Genomic DNA, 20,360 nt, shown 5'->3' on the forward strand with positions numbered 1-20,360 from the left:
ATAAACTCACAGAAGGCCATAGACTAATCTGAAAACTGTCATTCACAACGTTTAAAAGAATAGTAAAAACAAAAAGGTGTACCATCATTTACTCACTCACACTCATGTTTTTCCAACCTCTATGACTGACTTGTGTGGACCACAAAATAGGCTTACCATAATATGCAATATTCCAAATTTCTATATCCGTGAATAACACTCTAATCTCTAAGAAATAAATCTCACACTAAGCTATTCACATTGATTCAGAAAACTTGGAATATAGTCATATGAATTACCTTTATTATACTTTTATAGTGCTTTTTTGTTGTCTTTTTGGAGATTAAGATCTTCATCTCCATTCACTTTAATTGTGTGGAAAAGCACCTTGAATATTATGTTGAATATTCTGTGTTCTATAGAGGAAAGAAAGTCAAACAGGTTTGGAGCAACATGCAGAATTTTCATTTGGAGTGAACTATGCCTGTGACTGTTTACATACATGCTAACCCATAATACAGTACACAATATTATTGGTCCTAAAATAGAACCTTGTGGAACACCTTCACAAAAGACTCTGTGGGTGTGGTCTTCAGAAAGTAAAGTCACATGGACTACCTTGATGTTTACTTTTGATTTCATTTCATTGTCATAAGATGTTTTTTGTTTTTCTTTTGTGTAGCTGAACCAAAAATTGAAGGAACAAACAGAAGGTACACAAAATGACACCTCTCAGCCTAGTACCGAACCACAGCCTGTTCAGCCTTCGGTAAGAAACGCTCATAAACAAACATTCAGACTTGCTCACAAAAAGCTCAAAGGCCACATGTGTACAACAACTTGACCCCTACATCTCTACAAAACAGTCACTCATTTCCTTAGCAGCACTGTCTTTTTCCTCAAGGTCTACTTTGCTGTCAAAATACCTGTCCTGTCCTCTTGCTGCTTCTCACTTCTCCTCCTGCCTCTTTCTCTTCTCATGTTCCTTCACTTCTTTCTGACAGTGTCCCACCCGCTGGTACTGGAAACTTGTTCCTGTAAGTCTCTCTCGTCTTCCATTCCACCCTACTTTCCTCCATTTTCCTGTTCTAAATCCATATAATACTGTCCTATTTCGCCCCCTGCTGACTGCAAAGGTTACGTAGATGGAATTTGATTCCTTAGACCTTTTTGGGCAATTACTTTAAATCAGGATCCCCCCCATATTATAACATGGACAAAAAATACGTATGGTAATATTGTCAAATACTGGATGAAGCGCAAAGTCATCAGATTATTACCAGAATTAAGAGTTGTATCAGTTGTCTCGACATCCTTCATCATCATTTGCATTACAAAAAATAAACCAGATATAAACATGGCATGACATGTAAATTGTAGGTTAGGATACCATAGTATTTGGTGGTTAAGTGAATATAGTGTGTCTTTGTGATATTAGTGCACTTATCTGCTAGTGTATGCTGTGTGTATCAAGTGGAAAAGGTCTCGATGTATCAGGTGTTGGCTGTTCACACAGCTGCCTCTGTTCTTTGCTTTGACCTGTTGAAGACTAAGTCTCTTGAGTATTTGCTGTCCCACTTCCCATTAACAACGTCCTTGCTGTTCGCTTTTACTACATTTAGTCTTCATGCGCTGTTTGCATGGATTCTTTCAGCTTTTTTCTGTTAAACATTTATTGTCTCTGATTGTATGCATTTTTCATTTAGTGTTTGTATCTTGGGTATGGACATGTTTTCATCTCTGTTTTTGCAGTTACATAAAATGGACACCAGTTTTGTAATAGGCCTAGTGTTTTTTTTTTGTGTTTTTTTACTGTTTAACAAATGCACTGTCTGCTGTCAATGAAAAACGAACAATTTCACAATAACAATTTTGAGCAACAAGCAACATAGCACTTTCTCCATTATTGCAGTTCAACTATATTTTTATCTTGTTCAGATCCGGTACAGGAAGGACAGGATGCAGTCTAAGCTTAAACCTTGTTTTCCTGTGGTGAATGAAGTGAAGGATCTCTCAAACGGATGTGCCATTGCTGCTGTTATTCACCATTACTGTCCTGGTCTACTGAGATTAGAGGGTACGGTCACATCTCAAATCTGCGTCTGTCACTGAATAGATTAGTAAGAAATTTATTTTAGTTCCTTCCTTGCGTTTTCAGATGTATGTATGAAGGACTCCATGTCTGTGGCTGACAGCCTGTACAACCTACAGCTGATTCGAGAGTTCTGTGACAGCTGTTTGAAGAGCTGCTGCCCTCTAGTGTTGGAAGATTTACTCTACAGCCCAGTAAAATTAAAGGTATAAAGAAAACAAAAACATTAAAACATGAAGAGGAGATGGAACCTGGATAGTGTAGTTCAGTTAGTAAAGTAAGGACAAAGTGTACTGTGCTGACTATGTTTTATAGTATGTGCTTTTAAGTATGCAGTTGGCTAGTGCACCAAAAAAAAAAAAAAAAAAAAAATGCAATGGTAAATCAGACACCTTTAGATTAGTCTTTAGACCAAGCAGTAACAATGACCAGTCCTAACGAGTGAGGTTTAAGCAGTTAAATCCACAAATGTTATTTTTCTTATTAGGTACATTAAAATAACTGCTGAAGAAACATCACCCGTGGATTTGCTAGATGTGATTTATAATGGGAAGGGATAATTCAAATAATTTAAAATACTAACAGAAATAGTGCACCGTTTAAGCACCTGTCACGTGCAGTTACAGAGAAGGCACAACGCAGAAGAAAATCACAGAAATCTTTTATTAACACTCAAACTAAGAATACTCAGGAGATCACAGAGAAACACTGGAGAAAACAACCTCTACACATAAACAAGACCGAACAAGGAACTGAGGGAACTAACGGCTAAATACATGGGGAGTGATCATTAACTAGAACAGAAACCGATGCAGGATTAATTAATAACCAAGGAGATTAACGAAGGAACAGAACTCAGGCCAAGCAGAACAGGGAACAGTGAAAATGAAACCAAAACACAACATGCATGTTACAGCACCTTTTATCTACGCTTTTGAACTTATGATTTTGAAGCTCTAAAGCCACTTTATATAGGACAGAGGGTATGCGAATTGGGTTCACTCAAGAAAATTAGGTTCATCCCCCAATTAATGTTCAAAGACAATGCAGATGGACTAGATGAGACTCTCTATGCTAATTTAAAAGTCTGCATTCCTGATGTATTTTATATGCATTTTTTTTTCTCTCTCTCTAGACAAACATACTGAGCTTTCTGGCAGAGCTCTTGTATTGGTTTGAAATCTCAAAGCCAGAGTTTGTTCAGCCCTTGCAGGACACAGAGCTGACTGGTAAGTATGTCTCGAATCTCGATGAATTTTTATTTTTATTTTCCTTTTCCTATAGCTTTTAGATTTGTATTATCCCGTAACAGTCTGTTAAAAAAGGATGTGCAAGATAAAGTACTGTTCTCTTCTTGTAGAAACATCTGGAAGGAACAATAATGGCAACAGTGAGTCCAGCAACAGGTATAACAAACTTTTTTTTTTTTTTGCCATTTTGTTGTATAAAAGCCATGTTTATAATTTGACATCATAAACTGTCAGAGTTGTTTTTAAGAATACCCAAAATTATACCTGATCCGGTTTTATAATGATCTGAATCGTCAATGTTTTTAAAAATGATGACCTAAATGAACCTTTATTAAATCAAAGCTGAAACTTAACAGCAGGTTATTTGTCCTTTATGTGCCAGTGCTTCCCCCTCTATCTTCAAAAAGCCTTTTCTGCCCATCTCTTCCTCTGTGACTGCAGCAACAGGTGAGGAAAACACACTGTCTCTGTGTCCCAGGTCATCAGCTGCCAATATGTGTCTGTTCCATTCTTTGTGTTGTATACGTGTACACGCTGTGTTTATTCTTGTTCGGCAATCACATGGTCTGTGTTTGCATGTTGTATTTGTCACATGGTCATGTGTGTGTTTGTGTTGTCTCTATGATCAGGATCTCTGACTCAGTCTACCTCAATGTCTCATGTAGAGGCAGCAGGACGAACATGGAATAAGAAACCTCTTAGGTAAGGTTCCTCAATGTCGTTTTATGCATTTTACTTTTCTTAATACTTTCTGAAGGCATTCATCTTTTTTTCATGACTGCTCTTCAGCCGTCCACTCTCCTCTGCGGTGTCCTTCAGTATCCCTTTTGGTCTAGACAGTGATGTTGACATTGTGATGGGGAACCCTGTTATAACCCGATCTGTCAGCTCAGACAATCTCAACCCTACTGGTCAATCCATGACACGTGTTCCCTACACACCTCCAGAGGACCTCAGCCACTTCCTAAGTAAGCCCTCTGGGCCCAATGGCCCTCAAAGAGCTTCCTGGGCCACTCGGACTCGTCCTATGCTGGCAGAGGAGAACGGCATTGATGAGAGTGAGACAGGAGAGCTACCAACAATTGAAGAGGCACTGCAGATCATCCACAATGAAGAGAAGATGGAACCTCGTCTTCACCCTGACGGGGCACCCGATGGTTTCTTCCTGCATTCACCAGATGATCCAGCAAATGCTAGACGCAATGGCAGCCCAGTGACTCTCAGCTCTTCAGCCCCATCCCGCTCAGGAATGCTCTACCATCGATCCTCAGGAGTCCCACCAGAGACCAGTCGCACCAGACACCCCTCAGAAGGATCCAGAGATGACGACTCCGTGTTAAGAGATGGAAGCGTTGATTCGGATGCCTCTGAAGATCTTCCAAAAACCCATTCCACCCCTGCCACACCCGCTTCGGGCCCTCGCATAACTCGATCGCGTGGTGAAGAGACACCGGATAGTGGCGTGAAGATGACCAATTTTGCTGAACGGAAGAAGAAAATGGTTCCAGAGCAGGTACGAACCAATGAGCCACAGGCCTCACAAATGACTACATGGGCCAAGAAATCAGAGGAGAGTCCCAGTAAGAGTCCTGCTCTCAGCACTGAAATGTCAGAGCTGGGGGCGAGGCTGGAGGAGAAACGGAAGGCCATTGAAGCTCAGAAGAAGCGTATAGAAGCCATCTTTGCCAAACACCGGCAGCGGCTGGGAAAAAGTGCCTTCCTACAGTTAAAGAAGGAGCAGGAGGATGGGGATGGCGAGGAAGGACGTCAAGGGGAGGCTGGCACCTCCTCCATAGAAGATGACCTCAGCCGTTTGGCTCTGGAGGAGAAACTGGCACACTTGGAGAGTGAGGAGGAGCAACAGGAGGAACAGTTGAAAAAGAGGTCCTCAATAGAAGAAGAGGGAAATATCAAGCCCACTGTCCAACAGGACAATCCAATAGAGAAAGACAAATCTGGAGTAGGAATTCCTGGAGGGAAAGGCACGGCCCCACTGGGTGATTACAACAACGCTGTCTCTAAACTAAGCGCTGCTCTCAATTCTCTCCAAAGTGATATGCAGCGCCTCTCGGAGCAGCAGAACCAGCTGATGAAGAAGAAAGCAGCCCCTAACAACCAAGCTTGGGTTATCCCACCCAGCTCCAAACCCTCAACAACTGCACCTTCTCGTTTGTCAAGGGAGTCCAATCGTGACTTGCCCTCTACCTCCTCCTCTCCTTCCCCATCTCGCAAGATTTCGAGTCACACCGCTCCGCCAAAATCACCTGCGTCCCAACGTAGGGCACAGTCTGCACCTCCGAAGAGCCCCAAAATGCCTCACCACCCTAGACCTGCAGAGCTCAAGACGCCAGTTTCCACACGATTCATAACTGCCCCTCAAAGTGTGGAAAACATTCCTCACTTAAAAAGAGTGTCTCCATGGCAATACAGGGATCAGAACTCGTCCACTTTCAGCATAGGTACACCCAGTCAGAGTGAGTCCCGCTCCGCTTCATCCCTGTCCAGACCAGAGGACAACTTCTCAGACACCGGTTCCAGTGAGGACCATACAATCTTCAGTATGGATCTAGAGGGTGGATTGTCACAAGTTTTGTCCCAAAAGGAGCGTCGGGGTGTGGGCAGCAGCTCAGGAGCTCCTTCCGAGTGCTCTTTTGAGAGTGACGTTCCTGCAGAGGCTTTCAACGGCAAGCGCAGTAGCCTTATCGAGATCTCACTGTCCTCTCTCAAAGCATTAGAGGGTGAAGAAGCAGATCCGAGCCAGGATATCTTCTCGGACTCAATGAGTGACCAAACAGAGCCAGAAATGAGGGGTGGAGTTGGATTCTTCTTTAAGGTTAGGGGAGAATCAAATGTAAACTTTGTTTAGATGTTTAGCCTAAAAGGTGTAGCATTCATTTAACTATCTAAAATGGTCTCTGTAGCAGGATGAAGCTCGACCTGAGGATGAGATGGAGAAGAGGAGAGCTGCATTACTTGAGAAACAACAAAAGAGAGCAGAGGAGATAAAGAAACGAAGACAGGAGCAAGAAAGAGAGAGGGAGGCAAGGTGAGGCTTAAAAACAAAGCTTTGGAAAGTGACCGCGATGTGTGGTATAAATTAAACCACAAATCATTACACTTATTGAGGAGGTATATGCTTTTACTTTCTAAGAGATTAGCTTTGTTGGATGATAAAACCTTACATTTAAAGGAGGGGTCTGGGCCATATGTGGAGACAATGCCAAGCTGAAACAAACACCTTAAGAAAATCCTTAGTTATAACAGTGTTATAACCTAACTTATAATGGCATAAAGACTTTTTTTTGCAACTGGAGGCAGCATATCATAGAGACTCGGGGTGCTTTCTTTTTACTTTGGTTAGTAATTTCGTAGCAACAACCAAGAATAACCTACCGCAGCGCATGGAAAATCACTCAGAGCACCTTAGCAACTGCATAGAAATTTCCTGGCCACCACCCACTAATTTTTGTTTGGGCAACAAAATAACAATTATGCATTCCATCTCAAACAAGCACATTTAATGGCCCAGTTTCACAGACAAGGCTTAATCTAAGCCAGGATTAGGCCTTAGTTCAATTAGGGCATTTAAGTAGCTTTTATAAACATGCCTTTGGAAAAAAATATTACTGGTGTGCATCATGAGACAAAACAACGGCACTGACATATTTTAAGATATGAGATTTAAATCTTGTCTGTGAAACCGGGGAATATGTGCTAATCCCTTTGGAACATTGTACCTATCAGTGCTGTCTTCATATGTAACAGCAGGCCTTCTTCGGTGGATGAGCCAGGTAGAGGAGAGGAGAGACCCAAAACTCCTTCTACCCCTCCGCCTCCCCGCACCCCTCCGCCAGATGGCACTCCTCAGCGGCGTGGAGACTTTACCCGCCAGGAATATGAACGGCGGCATCAGCTGAAAATAATGGAGGATCTGGATAAAGTCCTCCGTCAGAAACCCACTACTGTCAGAGGTGTCAAGAAGCAGAGGCCCAAAACGGTGTTCAGAGACGACTCTGATCTCTCCCGCAGCCCTGCTAAAGGGTTTATGGGCAAGTTATTGGTCATCTGGAAGATTTATTTCCTTTCCATTGATATTGTAGTAAAGCCAATGTCATGTATCAACTATTTTCTCTTTCAGGTTCTAGATTAAATAAAGTTTACTCCCATTCAACAATGAATCTGTCCTCTATGGCTAATGACAGTGGGACGCTTACTGTCAGAAAATCTCCAAGGTAAATCTGATCTGTATGTTTTCTGGTGAGAAAACACCTGCTCCTCCTTTGTGACTTCACCTCTGAACATATATTCCTTTCCACAGTCGTTCTCATTCACCATCCAGACTGCTATCTCCAGGCCGTTTTGCTGCACAGAATGGGGACTGGGAAAATGCATCTACTATATCGTCACCAGCCTCCATCCCAGAATACACTGGTAAACTGTAAAAATGATATGATTTGCAGTATTATTAGTGGTGCTTCTAAGGCCATTGCTCTTTCTCATACTTGGGGTTAGGTATTTGAAGTACCTCAAGAATTAATTTTAGTGAGCTACCTGTGGCACACAGTTTGATGATAAATGACACCTCAAATCCTGCAATATTGTGGTCTGCAAGTTTTGCATGGGCAAGCACCATTCACAGAAAATTAAGCTATTTTGAGTTTTACGGTTATTTAGATTAGGTCATGTGATTGTGAACTTGCTTTCTCTTGTTGAAGCATCTGTTTGTCTGGATCGCAAATCAAGCATTTGTATCTTAGCAATGAAAATTCTGTTTCAGGACCTAAACTCTACAAGGAGCCAAGCTTCAAGTCCAATAAGTTCATCATCCATAATGCCATCTCACGCTGTTGTTTGGCAGGAAAGGTCAACGAACCACAGAAAAACAAGATTGTAGAGGTGAGTAACCTATCAGTCAACATCTTTAGTGCACTCTAGGCTCTCATGACTCGTTGCGGACAGCCAACACATATTTGCATGGTGCATTTGAATGCATGATGTAATGGTCTCACCATCTGTTAATTTGTGTTTTTTTTCTTGTCTGTAAAAGGAATTAGAGAAAAGCTCTGCAAACCATTTTCTCATCCTCTTTCGGGATGCTAGCTGTCAGTTCCGAGCGGTTTATACCATGAACCCTGAGACGGAGGAGATGGTTCGGCTTACAGGTATTGGCCCACGGATAATCGGTCCCAATATGGTGGAGTCGATCTACAAGTACAGCTCTGACCGCAAGCAGTTCACGGCCCTCCCGTCCAAGACCATGTCCATGAGTGTGGATGCCTTCACCATTCCAGGCCACCTATGGGAGCGCAAGCGCCCAGGAACCCCAAAGAAGCTCGGGACCCCAAAATAAAGCCTGCTGGAAATGCAGCTATGCCTGAGCTGGCCATGTAACCCTGGGTTTCTGTCCCGACTCCGGCAGTGCAGAGAGGCGCATTGGAGTGCATGCCAGAAAAAAAGAGTTGGATAACAAAAAAGAGGCCCAAAATCCTAAAATAAAGTGCCCTCAGAGGTGTATAGCTGGTGACTGTGTAACTACAGGTCAAGTTACAAAAGATTTATTCAGAAATCTCCATTGCCATTTTCTTCGGGTAACTCAAGTGAACTCAAAAGTCATATTTCGAAGAAAGGGGCCTGATTGATTTTCTAAGATTGTAGGAAAATTATTCTTAACATTAGATGAATCTTCCAGTCTCATCATTCAAGTAAAATGAATGTCCCCCACAATAGAGAGAAAAAGATCCTCAGAAATGTTACTGTCCTCCAGCTCCTACCCTTCTTTACTCAATGAACTGGATCCTTTGGTTTGTAAAAGGATTCCCCGGATGAAATCGGACCTTTGCTCTTTGATGAATGCAGGGCACAAACCAACACAAGCCTTCTTATCGTCTGTTTTATCGTCATCAGCCTCTCAGTTTTATGGGACTGAATGTAGAACTGTATTACAAAGGGGCACAGCCACTCACCTTTACGTCACGTCATAAAAAAGTCCCATGCTGCTGTCCGTTTCGAGTCTGTCTTGCTCTCTAATAAAATCTGCCTTGTCCTTTCGCCTTCCTGAAGTCAGCCGTAGACACCTGGATGTTTGTTTTCTTACTGCTTCGAACCTTATCTAACTGGATTACTCAAGCTTTAGGAACTCAGGAGAGCATGTTAAAGACTCAAATATCTTTCCTTCCCATTTGCTTTAATTAAGAACGAATGAAAAAGCAAAAAGATGCCAGAACGTGCTGTTGATTTCCATTAATGATACTTTTTACTCTGTTTAGCTGTAACTGGAAAAATAATGTAAGTAAAAGATCAAGGCTGGTTTAATATACTGTATATTTGAATGCTGATTCTTTCATTTTTGACAATGATTTGTATATTGTGGAGATTTGTAAGCAATGAATAAGCTACCCTGCTGCTTCACTACTAGAGCTGGATGTGTTGGTGTGAATGAGTGTGTGAGCGGGACGGGGACAGAAAGAGACAGATGGCGAGAAACAATAAACACAAATCTGATGTCAACTCTCACTTATGTACCCAGAGCTGAGTGATAAAGTGCTATTGTTTGGCTGACATGTAGCAGCAAATAGTGATATACCGCTCGTGAACACCAACAGATAGTGATATAAAACAAACACTAACAGAAAGTGATAAAAGGCAGAAAAGCAGCCCAGGTGTCTGCAGCTTTAAACGGTTACGTTGTTTCTATGAATATGATTGTCTCCAAACTGTCTAACTTGGCCTTATTTGTTTCATGAACGGCTTGAGTTGTCTTTTTGTATGAAAGGGGCATTTAGTCTGTTTCTCTTCATCAAAGCACTAACTGATTCAATCAGGCCACTCTCTCCTGTCTTTGGAGAATCAGATGAAGTACTTTACAGATTTGCCGTAAAGATGTACATATTTTTGTAAAGAGCAAAAAAAAAAAATCATTTTTGAAACGGTTGATTTACATGTTTCTGTGTCAAATGAATGGGAGATGTGTATTTGTGTGTAGGTTGCATGTGTTTGACTGTTGGGTGAAACATGATGGTTAATGTAACTGGATTCTGTGCAATTCTGTAGAATGTTAGGTCACCTAAGGTGTATTTATTGGGTAAGGATGAGCTAGAGTTTTCTGTTTAGTTTCAGATTTTATTATTTATGTTCTGGCAAATGTGGTGATTCACGTGTTCATTTCAGAAAGCACATTGATGTTTTGTTTTTTTCCTTTTACTGTTTCCATGTTCATGTTAGTAGATTTTGTTTTTCTCCCAAATTCTTTGATTATGGATCGGTCCCAAGTGACAGGATTAGAAAAATAAAATCATTTTTAAGTACTCTCAATTATTTCTCATCATCACTGAATTTACTTTAGTTCTATCAATTATATAGTTGTAATCAAAATGTTTCAACCCCATCGCAAAATTTTGACTTTCAGCTGTTTGCAATGAACAAATCAAACAAAAGTAATTGAAATGTCTCAACACAACATGTTTCAAGTGGTTTACCAAAATGCAACTTTTAATGCGGTCTCAAAATTATTCAACCCCTTCATGGCAAGCATCTTTAGTACTTGGTAGAACACCCATTTGCAGTTATGACCTGCTGCAAACGAGATGTATAAAAGACAGCAGCTTCTGGCAGCGTTTCTGAGGAATCTTAGCCCGTTCCTCATGAGCAATGGCATCCAGTTCAGTAATATTCTTGGGTTTGTGTGCTGCAACCGCTGCCTTCAAATCCCACCAGAGAATTTCTATGTGGTTTAAGTCAGATGACTGTGATGGCCACTGTAGAATCTTCCAGTACTTCTTCTGAAACCAAGCCTTGGTGGAATTTGAGGTATGCTTGGTATTACTGTCCTTTTGGAAGGTCCACTGACGGCATGACGTTTACTTAGGATCTCCTGATACTTCAATGAATCCATCTTGGCTTCCACACGCTGCATGTTTCCAGTGCCAGAGGATGCAAAGCAGCCCCAGAGCATAACGGAGCCCCACAATGCTTAACTGTAGACAGCGTTCTTTTCAGCATATGCTTCATTCTTCTTCCTCCAGACATGCCGTTGATCCATAGGGCCGAAAAGTTCCAGTTTTGTTTAATCACTCCACAGATAAGAATCCAGAATCACCTCTGTGGCTTATATTTATATGACTTTTCTTTTGCATTTGTCAGTAGTGGTGTACATCTTGGAGTTCTGGCATGCGTTTAGTACACACCTTATGCCTGTCGCCATCAAGTCTTGCTGCAGGTCTTTTGCAGTCACTCGAGGGTTTTTCTGATCTTGCCTTCTCAGAAATCTGGTTGCAGCTGTTGATAGCTTCTTTTTTCTGCCCCGTCTAGGTAGTGTAATCTCTGTTCTTTTAACTTTGAACTTGCGAACTATGCTTCCAGCGGTGTCTCTAGGGACATTTAGTGCCTTCGCTATCTTTTTGTATCCTGTTCCTTGTTTGAAGGTGAAGATGATATCTTCTCTTACATTTTTAGACCATTCTTTTGACTTTTTAACATATTTCTAACATGCAGTCAAATGTGACACTCAAAAAACCTCACCAGTTCAGATATTTCATCTGTTCTAGCTCAAGCACACCTGGTACAACTAATGAAGCCCTTGATTAGTTGCATCAGCTGTGCTTGAGACAACACCTGTTTTGCAGATTAGTGCTGTTGTGAGGGAGTATATTCAGGGGGGGGTTGAATAATTTTGAGACTGCAGAAGTTATTAAAAGTTGCATTTTCAGTTGAATTTGGGGAAACCACTTGAAACATTTGTTGTGTTGAGCTATTTCAATGACTTTTGTTTGATTTGTTCATTGCCAACAGCTGAAAGTCTACATTTTGTCAATAAACCCGATTTGCAACGGGAGTTGAATAATTTTGATTACGACTGTACATTGTATCAGCTTTTGTTGCCATTTTTTTTAATATTAATTTTATTTTTTACTTTAAATTTCATTCTAAATTTAAGAATTGCATGTCTATATCCATGATTTCTTGCACAGTTCACACTGTTCCCATTCAAAAAGTGCATCTTTGAAAATGTGGGAGAAGGTTACAAACAGTCCCCGTCATATTTCACCACTACATAAAAAGTAAAAAAGAAAGATTGCAATTTTCAGTATTCTTGTTAGTTACGCAATAATTCTTATTAAAGTAATTCAGCATTCTTAATTGTCATGAAAAAAAGTTAGTTTTCTATAGGCAATTTTTATTTATTTTTTTTAAGTAGAATATGACCCGGACATGTTCTTGATGGGCTTCATGAGCTTCATCCTTCTATAGCTGCATTCTAGAAACAAGACACATGATATCAGACCATACAGACACACTTTAATTTGAAACTCAATCTTGTAAACAATTAGGAGAATTTAACACAATATATGATGAGCCTCTGTGTCTCTAGAGAAGTTAGACAGTCATGGTTTTATATTTATAAGTGGCAGTGTTTGAACGCTGGCAAACTTTTTTCTTTTTTTTTAATGGAAGTGATCCATAACTAAGGTGAGTTGTTAAGAGTATGCATCTTGTACACCCATAATACCTGAAGCTATTTATTGTTCCTGTTGTCAGATATGTAGTGCCAGCCAGAGATGAAATAAACCAGCATCTGCACTTGTTCAAAGCTCAAAATGATTAGACACCAAAGGTCAAATTTATGAAAGCATGTCCACAAACAAGCTTTGTTTTGATTGTGTCTTATGTGTGCTTGGCATGAAGCATTTCAGTCAGCAGGGAGTTGCAGGGCAGATCTCCCAGCAGGTGGCGCTGATACAGATATTCCTCGACCTGCAGGCTGATGCTGCGCACCTCTGGCAGTCGAAGCAGCAGCTGTCCAAACTTGTCCGAGTGACCTGGGTGGGTTTGCATAGTGTGGTCCATCAACGCCCTGTTTACACGCTCTTGAGTTTGTTCTACCTGCCTTCGATCCAGTACTGATTTAACATCTGCAAAACATATGACCCTTACAACTCTGGTCCAACAGGAATGGTTTAGATTAAACATTTTGGAATGAAAAGAAACCCACCTGGATTGAAGAGAACCAGATATTTGAGACACACAAACTCCTCTCTGTCCAGCTGCAGTGACCTAAGCTTGGAGACAAGGTCCTGGGCTCTGGATACTAAACTACTGAGAGTTACTCCAGCCTGACTGAGGATGGTCGATACCTCAATCTGGTACATTAAAAACAAGTCAAAGAAGTTGAAAGACTCCTAAACAGTCAATAAACTGGGTAACTATGGTGTAGTCGTGTTTCCCAACCCTGTTCATGTAGGCATACTAACAGTACACATTTAACAAATCTTCCTAATTCATAGCACCTGATTCAACTAATCAGTATGTTAGAAGAGACTCCAAGGCCTGAAATAGACGTGTCCATCCAAAATGTGAACTGTTGGTGTGCTTCCAGTAACAGGGTTGAGAAACACTGGTGCTGTAAAAGGTGTTCTTACCTGTTGTCCAGTAATCAGACAGATGCTGCCGTCTCTTCCATAAGCCACCTGCCTGCATAAGTGATCCAGGATAAGAAGCTCACTCCAGCAACTTTGCAGTAGTCCCATTTGATCCTCCACCTGCAAGAGATCAGGTACTCTAGTTATGCAGCAGTAGCCATATGTAGACAACTGGCGGCCATTGCCTTGTGAAAGAGTTACAAAGGTTAACTCCATCCATTCTGAAAATACAAGCATGTACGTTGTTCTGGACCCCAGTCCCAAGCATGGGATGCTAATAGACAATTTTCACCAGCAAGTTTTGCTGGTGGACAGCAGGGCCACACTGCTCCGCTAGTTAGACCAGCATCTGACCAGCATCTGACCAGCAATAACCATCTTAAACCAGGTTGGAGCAGTGACTAAGATTTTTACCAAGTTGGACAAGTTTCTGAATCAACATATTTGTTGCTTCTGAAACAACATTCCTAACAATGAATCAAACTTTAGGGATGTGGAAAAGGGTCGAGTTAAAGTTCGAGTTGGGGTTAGAGATGCATACCATTCTTATCATCCAACAATTTCCATGTGAATTAAAAAAAAAGAAAAAAAAAGGTTATGGTATGGTTCGTTTTCGGGGTTGGGGGCAGGGCTCGTTTCTTTGGCCCTGTTTACATCTGGTATTAAGATGCGTTTTGGTCAATCGGATCACAAGTAGACAAGGCAGACACATTCCCGTTGATACCTGGTGTTTTAATCTGTCTCTTTTGTCCACTTTCAACCACTTCTGTCCTGCTTTCTTCGAGAGGAGGGTCTATGGGTGATCTTTTGATCTAATGGACGAAATAAGCCCGGAGAAGACTGAAAAACATACGGAGAACATCAGCTTTCATTTCTGCTCTGACAGCCACAAGATGCCACCAAACACTGTGAGTGTGTTAGAAATCAGGAATGGTGAGAGAACATTGTGCTTATGTTTTTCGTCTTTAAACCAAACTCGGGTCTTCAGCCGACAAAGTTTAAATCCCGTCTGGCTAGCGCACATCCCATAATGTTTACGCGTTAGGTCAATAGGCATAGAGTAGGTGGTCTTTTGTGGCTGTTCATGAGTGTTTAGACTACGAAAGTAATCCGGTCAAATGCGTTTTTGACTACCTCTGGAAGTGTTCGAAAGTGGACAAGCTCAAAACCTTTTAGACCCAGTTTACACCTGTTACCTGTTACTTGTGATCTTATCGAAAACGCATCTTAATACCAGGTGTAAAGAGGGCCTTTAAAAAAAATATGTTCAAGGAAAAGTGTGTGTGATCATATGCAAACTCTTCTACCTTAAGCTCCTTAAACAGTGTGCTGTTTCTTGCCCACTCCACCAGTCCAAACAAAGTCTGGTCAGCCATTTTGCACATGATGCTGAAGGTGTTGAGACGGTCATGTTTTCCTCGGCAGGCTTGTTCTCTTTGGAGGCTTGCTAACACCCGCATGCAGAGCTGCTTCTCATCTGGCTCGGCTTGCAGGAGCTGATTTAGGAAGCAAGAACTAGGGGTTGGGGTTGTTGTGGGCGTCAAGCTCTGTGCTGGAGTTGGGGTCGAACTTGGAGTTGAGGTTAGTGTGAGTGTCGCAGTGGGTGTAGGTGCAAGTGTTGAGAGAACTGTTGAAGAGATTGGATCAGGGGGCGTCACAGAAGCAGGACTGTAGATGAACGGGAGCTCTCTTTTCTCAGGAGGGTATGCATGGAAGCCTGTATAGCACATTGTGTGAAAAGGTATGGATGGATCAGACAGAGTCCGGTCTCTGGGCATGGTGCAGTCCAACAGCATGGGGAACTCGGACTGGCTCATACTGGGATGAAAGGACTGAGGTGGGTGGTAATGATCAGAGCCGAGAGAAGTAGGGGAGGGGTTGAGGACATGAAAATCATGAGACACAGCTGGTACCAATGCTTGTGGTCCCTCGATTTTGATCCTGTAGGGGGCAATGTTTGCCTGGTGATTGGTCCCTCTTTGCTGTTTCAGTTGCCTGTCCCGTCGGTATAGAGGTCCAAACTTGTTTCGCCCACCTCTCATTCTGTCCACACGTACAGCTGAGACAAGTGATTTCACATATAAATAAATCATCATGATTTTCACAGCTACTCACATCATAAATTCTCAGAGTAGTTGCTGTGTCTCATTACGAAGGCTGTGACTTGTCGACTGTGTACGTCAGAGGATGTCTAATTTTTATTTCTTGTGAGGTCTTACTTTAGGATGTTATGGTTACTTTTCTGAAATGACGTATGTAGGGACAAATGCAACCTCTGAAGGGCACACCCTTTGAAATGAGACACATTAAATGTTTCCCATCCCTGTTTCTGAAGGCACACTGAGGGTATGTTTACATGACAACGATGAAATGGCGGCTGGTGGATTTAAATTTTTTTAGCAGTTGGATTTTTTAACTGCTTTAAGATGGCTTTTTTTGTTAACTTATAGACAGAATATTTATAGAAAATGACACATACATCGAGACAATATAAATTTAAGTTAACTCACCTAGTCCTAGCCTATCACTTGAAGCAAAAATCCATCCTTCTGTCTTTTTAAATGTCCGTGTTAAAAGAGCACGTTCGGCCGTTTAGTGAAGCTGACTGCTGTAGCCTATATCCAAAGTTGGCATGGGGTCTTCCTTCATTTTTTATTTGTAGCTGTTGTTTGAATGTTAGTTTAGTAAATTTGTTTGCGATCAAATATTCAGTATCTCTGCTCTCCATAGTTACATCAGCGGTAGCAGTTCAAACCAAGGGGGTAATCTTTCAGAAAAAACTGAATCTTTCCCGGGGGCCGCCATTGATTAGCAGACCATCACCTGCTGTTAGCATGCCATTGACTCCCATTCCTTTTGGCGTCACTTTGACAACGGATAACTTTACATCTGAGGCGTTTAAAGACTCCATTTGTCCATTATTTATTTCTAAAGAAACACGAAAATGTAGAAAAGGCTCCATTACCTTGTATCTTACGTTATGGCCCCGTAGAAGCAGTTTTTGTAAAAATAGGCTAACAATTGCGTCATAACCACGCGACTCTCTGTCGCACAGTAGAGAAATTACCGTATGGACAGGAGGAGAAGCTTGCAGGCAATCGGGGGGACGTGGAGGCAAAATGACAAAATAATTAATCAGAATACATAGCAAAAGTTGCTCCTGCTCCTAGCTCATGGACTCCTCCTACTCACGATCTCTGTCTCTGCAAGTTTTCGGAAGGGAATGATTCAGATTTCTCTTGGCACAGCTACTAGAAGACAGACAGGTTGCTCACGTCACATCTACGTCGTCAAGCTCAGTTTGAGTCTGCGCAGTACGCTCAGCCATCCGGAAGTGAGTGCTTCTAATTGACTTCACTTTTCTCAGTTGAATCCAATGGGGTCGCTGTGTCCATTTCTTATACTGTCTATGGTTCAAACTAATATCACATAATTTACGTCTCGTCGATGATTGGTTTGTATAACAAGGGAGGCTGGCCTCCTTTGCCATGTTTATTTTGTCAACACTCCTAATCGCTGAAAGTGAAATACTCGATGGTGATTGGCTATTTTTATTTTTACCAACGGAAGCACAAGTCTCTGGCTATGGATTTGCCTCTCCCTCCCTTTCTCTATCCCCTCAGACTCACGTTTCGCAGATTTGGCACATTTGGGGAAGAGGCGTGCGGTGGTTACCCTTACAGTCGTGAAATTACAAACAAGAAATACGCATTCTCAGACATAATGAATAACTGGGAAATTAAATCGTCTTGCAATTTTCACCTCAAAATTTTGGGTAGGCTGTGCCTCCCTTGCCTCCCCTGACAAGCCGCCACTGCAACTATGTACTACAAACGGAAAAGTTTTCCCATTGTGTTTTTCGCGTACAGACGAAAACATTGTCAAAACAATCTCCATTTACATGGATCTACGAAGACGACTAAACATGCTGTATTATTCATGCCAGGCCAGTAGTTGGCGATATCACTGTGTAAAGAAACACTACGCGCCTGTAGACTGAATATGTAATTTGCATGCGCATGATGTCACTGTTTTCACAAATTTGCGCTTTTGTACGGAGACGATAATGGTATCGCTTTCAAAAACGTGCACTTTGAAACCTGTTTTCAGATGTTTGCGTTTTCAGGCCCCCAAAACACCATTGATGTGTAAATGAACTGCCAAAACACACATTTTCAGTTGAAAATAGTGTCATGTAAACGCCCCCTAACAGTACACATTTTCCAACTCATCCTAATCAAACACACTTGATTCAACTCTTCAGCTAATTAGTAGACTCCAAAACCAGAAATGAATGGGTCAGATAAGAGAGACATCCAAACTGTGGACTGTTGTTGTGCCTCCTGGAAGAGGGTAGGGAAAAACTTGCTCTATTGATGAAACTGACAATTTAAAAAAAACACACAAAAAAAAAAAACGTAAAGAAATATTGACATTACATAAAGATACTGACCTATTAAAGTTACATAATTGAACTTTTTTTTTTTTTTTTTTTTTTGCTTGTGTGCACATTACATTTTCACCTTTACTGGGTCATCAAAATTGCAATTGCAGTGATTTATGGTTTTACAGATAAGTGGAATCAGGATCAGAGCTATCTTTGATAGCTAGCCATGAATATCTTTCCATATCTCAGAGACAATAACTGCATTTTCCCTTACGCATCTAAGGACTTTGTTGAAAGAAATCAGTTGTATACAGAACTTAATGATCATGCACTATCATTGTGCGGGTTTGCAGCCTTACCTTCTTTCTTCATGCCAACAGCTAGACATTTCTGAAAGCGGCAGGAAGGACACCGTTTCCTCTGTGCCGGGTCCATGGGGCAGCTCTGTGCCTCTGCACACGTATACCGCTTGTTGTTCTGTACAGAGCGCTTAAAAAAGCCCTGGAGAGAATATTTGTCTTTACTACTTAAGAATGATAAGGGTGTGGAGGTTATGATCTGAAAGCTGCATACTTGTCTCAGTCTTGCTGTAGCACTTACCTTACAGCTCTCGCAAGTGAGTAGACCATAGTGATATCCTGACACCCTGTCACCACACACAGGACAGCCCTCTTCTTGAGTTGCCCTATTGTCTGGGTCTGGCTTTAACTCCTGAACTATAGGATATCACATTAATTGTGAATGCCAATGGAAGTGGCACTTCCACTTAAAACAAATGAAAGTCTTACTTGTCTCCTTCTGGAAACAGCAACTGGAAATCAAGTGGCCTACCGTAAGATGATTGTCTACGAGTGGGGTGTAAGGTTGAACAGTTTTATGACCGGTCTATCTGATAAATCTGTTAGGCAGTCTATTATATCTCAAACAGGCCTAGTCTGTTATCACGCGATTGATTAAACGCTGAGATATAGGGCTTACATAATCCTTATACTTTAATATTTTCAGCAGTCAAAAGAAATAAACTGACTTCTGAAAAGTACTTTATTTAGATTTGATTACAAAATTATCCATTGAATGAAAGCATTACAATTCTTTACTGAATGATACTTCAATATGCGTACTAAACATGACTAAACTGTACAACCTGATCAAATCATATGTCATGATTTTCTATACCTAAACAATCGGATAGATTTAAAAGGAGTTAGTCAGTGACTTTAAATGTTTACTACACCCATTTAGCAATTGCTAAAGCCATTAAAGTGTCTCCGATCTGAAGCTCTACTTACATGTTGACGGTCCCTCTTGTGACGCAAGGTCCTGTGTGTAATCGGCAGAGTGGAGGGCCGTGGGGTGATCCAGGGGATAGTTTGAGATGTTCATGGTCCATAGGAGAGGGGCGGCATGGGTCACCGTAAGCAGTCATTCATAACTGAACGGGCCTCCGGGACAGGGAGGAAAGCAGGCACAGACACGGGCTGTCTCAGAGATGGTGCTGTGTAAAGGCCCTCAATCGGACTTTGCTCCATGTTGAGGGTAATAAACCGGAGTCTGTCACACCTTCCCAATAAGCCAGACCTCATTCATGCTGGAGGGTGCATGAGCATTACAGGAGCAGCGAATGTGGAGGGACACGCTCACCATAAGAAAATAAACACAAACAGACCTGATGCTAAAATACTATGGCCATCGATTCATGAAATACGATTTTTTATAATTTGTTTATCAGACCAGATTCCCGAGTCTTTTGTCAACTGAAAGTCTTTACAGTCCTCTTCCATATTTCTATTTAGTGAGATGGATGTATTTAGATTAGATTACTCTAATGCTTACATTTTTTAACTAATGTATCTCTTCTTATTTAAAGATATTCCATCACCTTTGGAATAAAGGAGCCTAATATGACGAAGAGAGCTGGTAAGTTCAGTGATGTAGGTCTGATGTCAAAGGCTATATAAAACAATTCAAGGGTAACAAAGACAAATGCTGTCAAATTAAACGAGGTATTGTCTCGACTGTTAATGAAACCAAACATTTGTGCAACGGCAAATGCCATTCTTTTTAATGCAAATAGCTGGTTTGTTCCACATATTTCACCATTATCTATCATAATATCTGCAGCATACACACTGTAAAAAATGATATGACAAATAAGTTATGACAACGTGTTTTTACATTGCTTTACCTCATCAAAATAAATGAAAAAGCAATTTTTCATAACTTTTTATAAGTTATAC

General features: G+C 41.3%; 2 protein-coding genes across 3 annotated transcripts in view; one reads left to right on the forward strand and one right to left on the reverse strand.

Annotated features, from left to right (window-relative positions):
• The window catches only part of camsap3 (calmodulin regulated spectrin-associated protein family, member 3), a 35,053-nt gene extending 24,422 nt beyond the window's left edge, over positions 1 to 10,631 (forward strand). The window contains exons 3-17 of the mRNA XM_079864724.1: positions 662 to 748; positions 984 to 1,016; positions 1,918 to 2,056; positions 2,138 to 2,277; positions 3,207 to 3,300; positions 3,432 to 3,477; positions 3,704 to 3,768; positions 3,951 to 4,023; positions 4,111 to 6,154; positions 6,243 to 6,367; positions 7,087 to 7,370; positions 7,460 to 7,553; positions 7,640 to 7,752; positions 8,099 to 8,217; positions 8,369 to 10,631. Of these exons, the coding sequence (XP_079720850.1) occupies positions 662 to 748; positions 984 to 1,016; positions 1,918 to 2,056; positions 2,138 to 2,277; positions 3,207 to 3,300; positions 3,432 to 3,477; positions 3,704 to 3,768; positions 3,951 to 4,023; positions 4,111 to 6,154; positions 6,243 to 6,367; positions 7,087 to 7,370; positions 7,460 to 7,553; positions 7,640 to 7,752; positions 8,099 to 8,217; positions 8,369 to 8,671 (3,759 nt within the window). The 3' untranslated portion in view covers positions 8,672 to 10,631. The remainder of the gene's footprint in view (positions 1 to 661; positions 749 to 983; positions 1,017 to 1,917; positions 2,057 to 2,137; positions 2,278 to 3,206; positions 3,301 to 3,431; positions 3,478 to 3,703; positions 3,769 to 3,950; positions 4,024 to 4,110; positions 6,155 to 6,242; positions 6,368 to 7,086; positions 7,371 to 7,459; positions 7,554 to 7,639; positions 7,753 to 8,098; positions 8,218 to 8,368) is intronic.
• Positions 10,632 to 12,227: 1,596 nt separating this feature from the next.
• nr5a5 (nuclear receptor subfamily 5, group A, member 5) lies at positions 12,228 to 19,650 on the reverse strand. 2 transcript variants are annotated; one of them, XM_079864701.1, is made up of 8 exons: positions 19,413 to 19,624; positions 18,912 to 18,968; positions 18,724 to 18,839; positions 18,483 to 18,624; positions 15,044 to 15,795; positions 13,737 to 13,856; positions 13,310 to 13,457; positions 12,481 to 13,229 (listed from the first exon to the last, which is right to left on the reverse strand). In XM_079864701.1, exons 1-8 carry the CDS (start codon positions 19,504 to 19,506, stop codon positions 12,982 to 12,984), a joined length of 1,677 nt encoding a protein of 558 aa, XP_079720827.1. In that variant the 5' UTR covers positions 19,507 to 19,624; the 3' UTR covers positions 12,481 to 12,981. The 2 variants fall into 2 exon arrangements, with proteins under 2 accessions (XP_079720828.1, XP_079720827.1); XM_079864702.1 differs by lacking the exon at positions 18,912 to 18,968 and having other exon boundaries at positions 12,228 to 13,229; positions 19,413 to 19,650.
• Between the last annotated feature and the right edge of the window lie 710 nt (positions 19,651 to 20,360).

The sequence above is a fragment of the Squalius cephalus genome, assembly GCF_949319135.1.
Source record: "Squalius cephalus genome assembly, chromosome: 1".
In the NCBI taxonomy this organism is placed as follows: Eukaryota; Metazoa; Chordata; class Actinopteri; order Cypriniformes; family Leuciscidae; genus Squalius; species Squalius cephalus.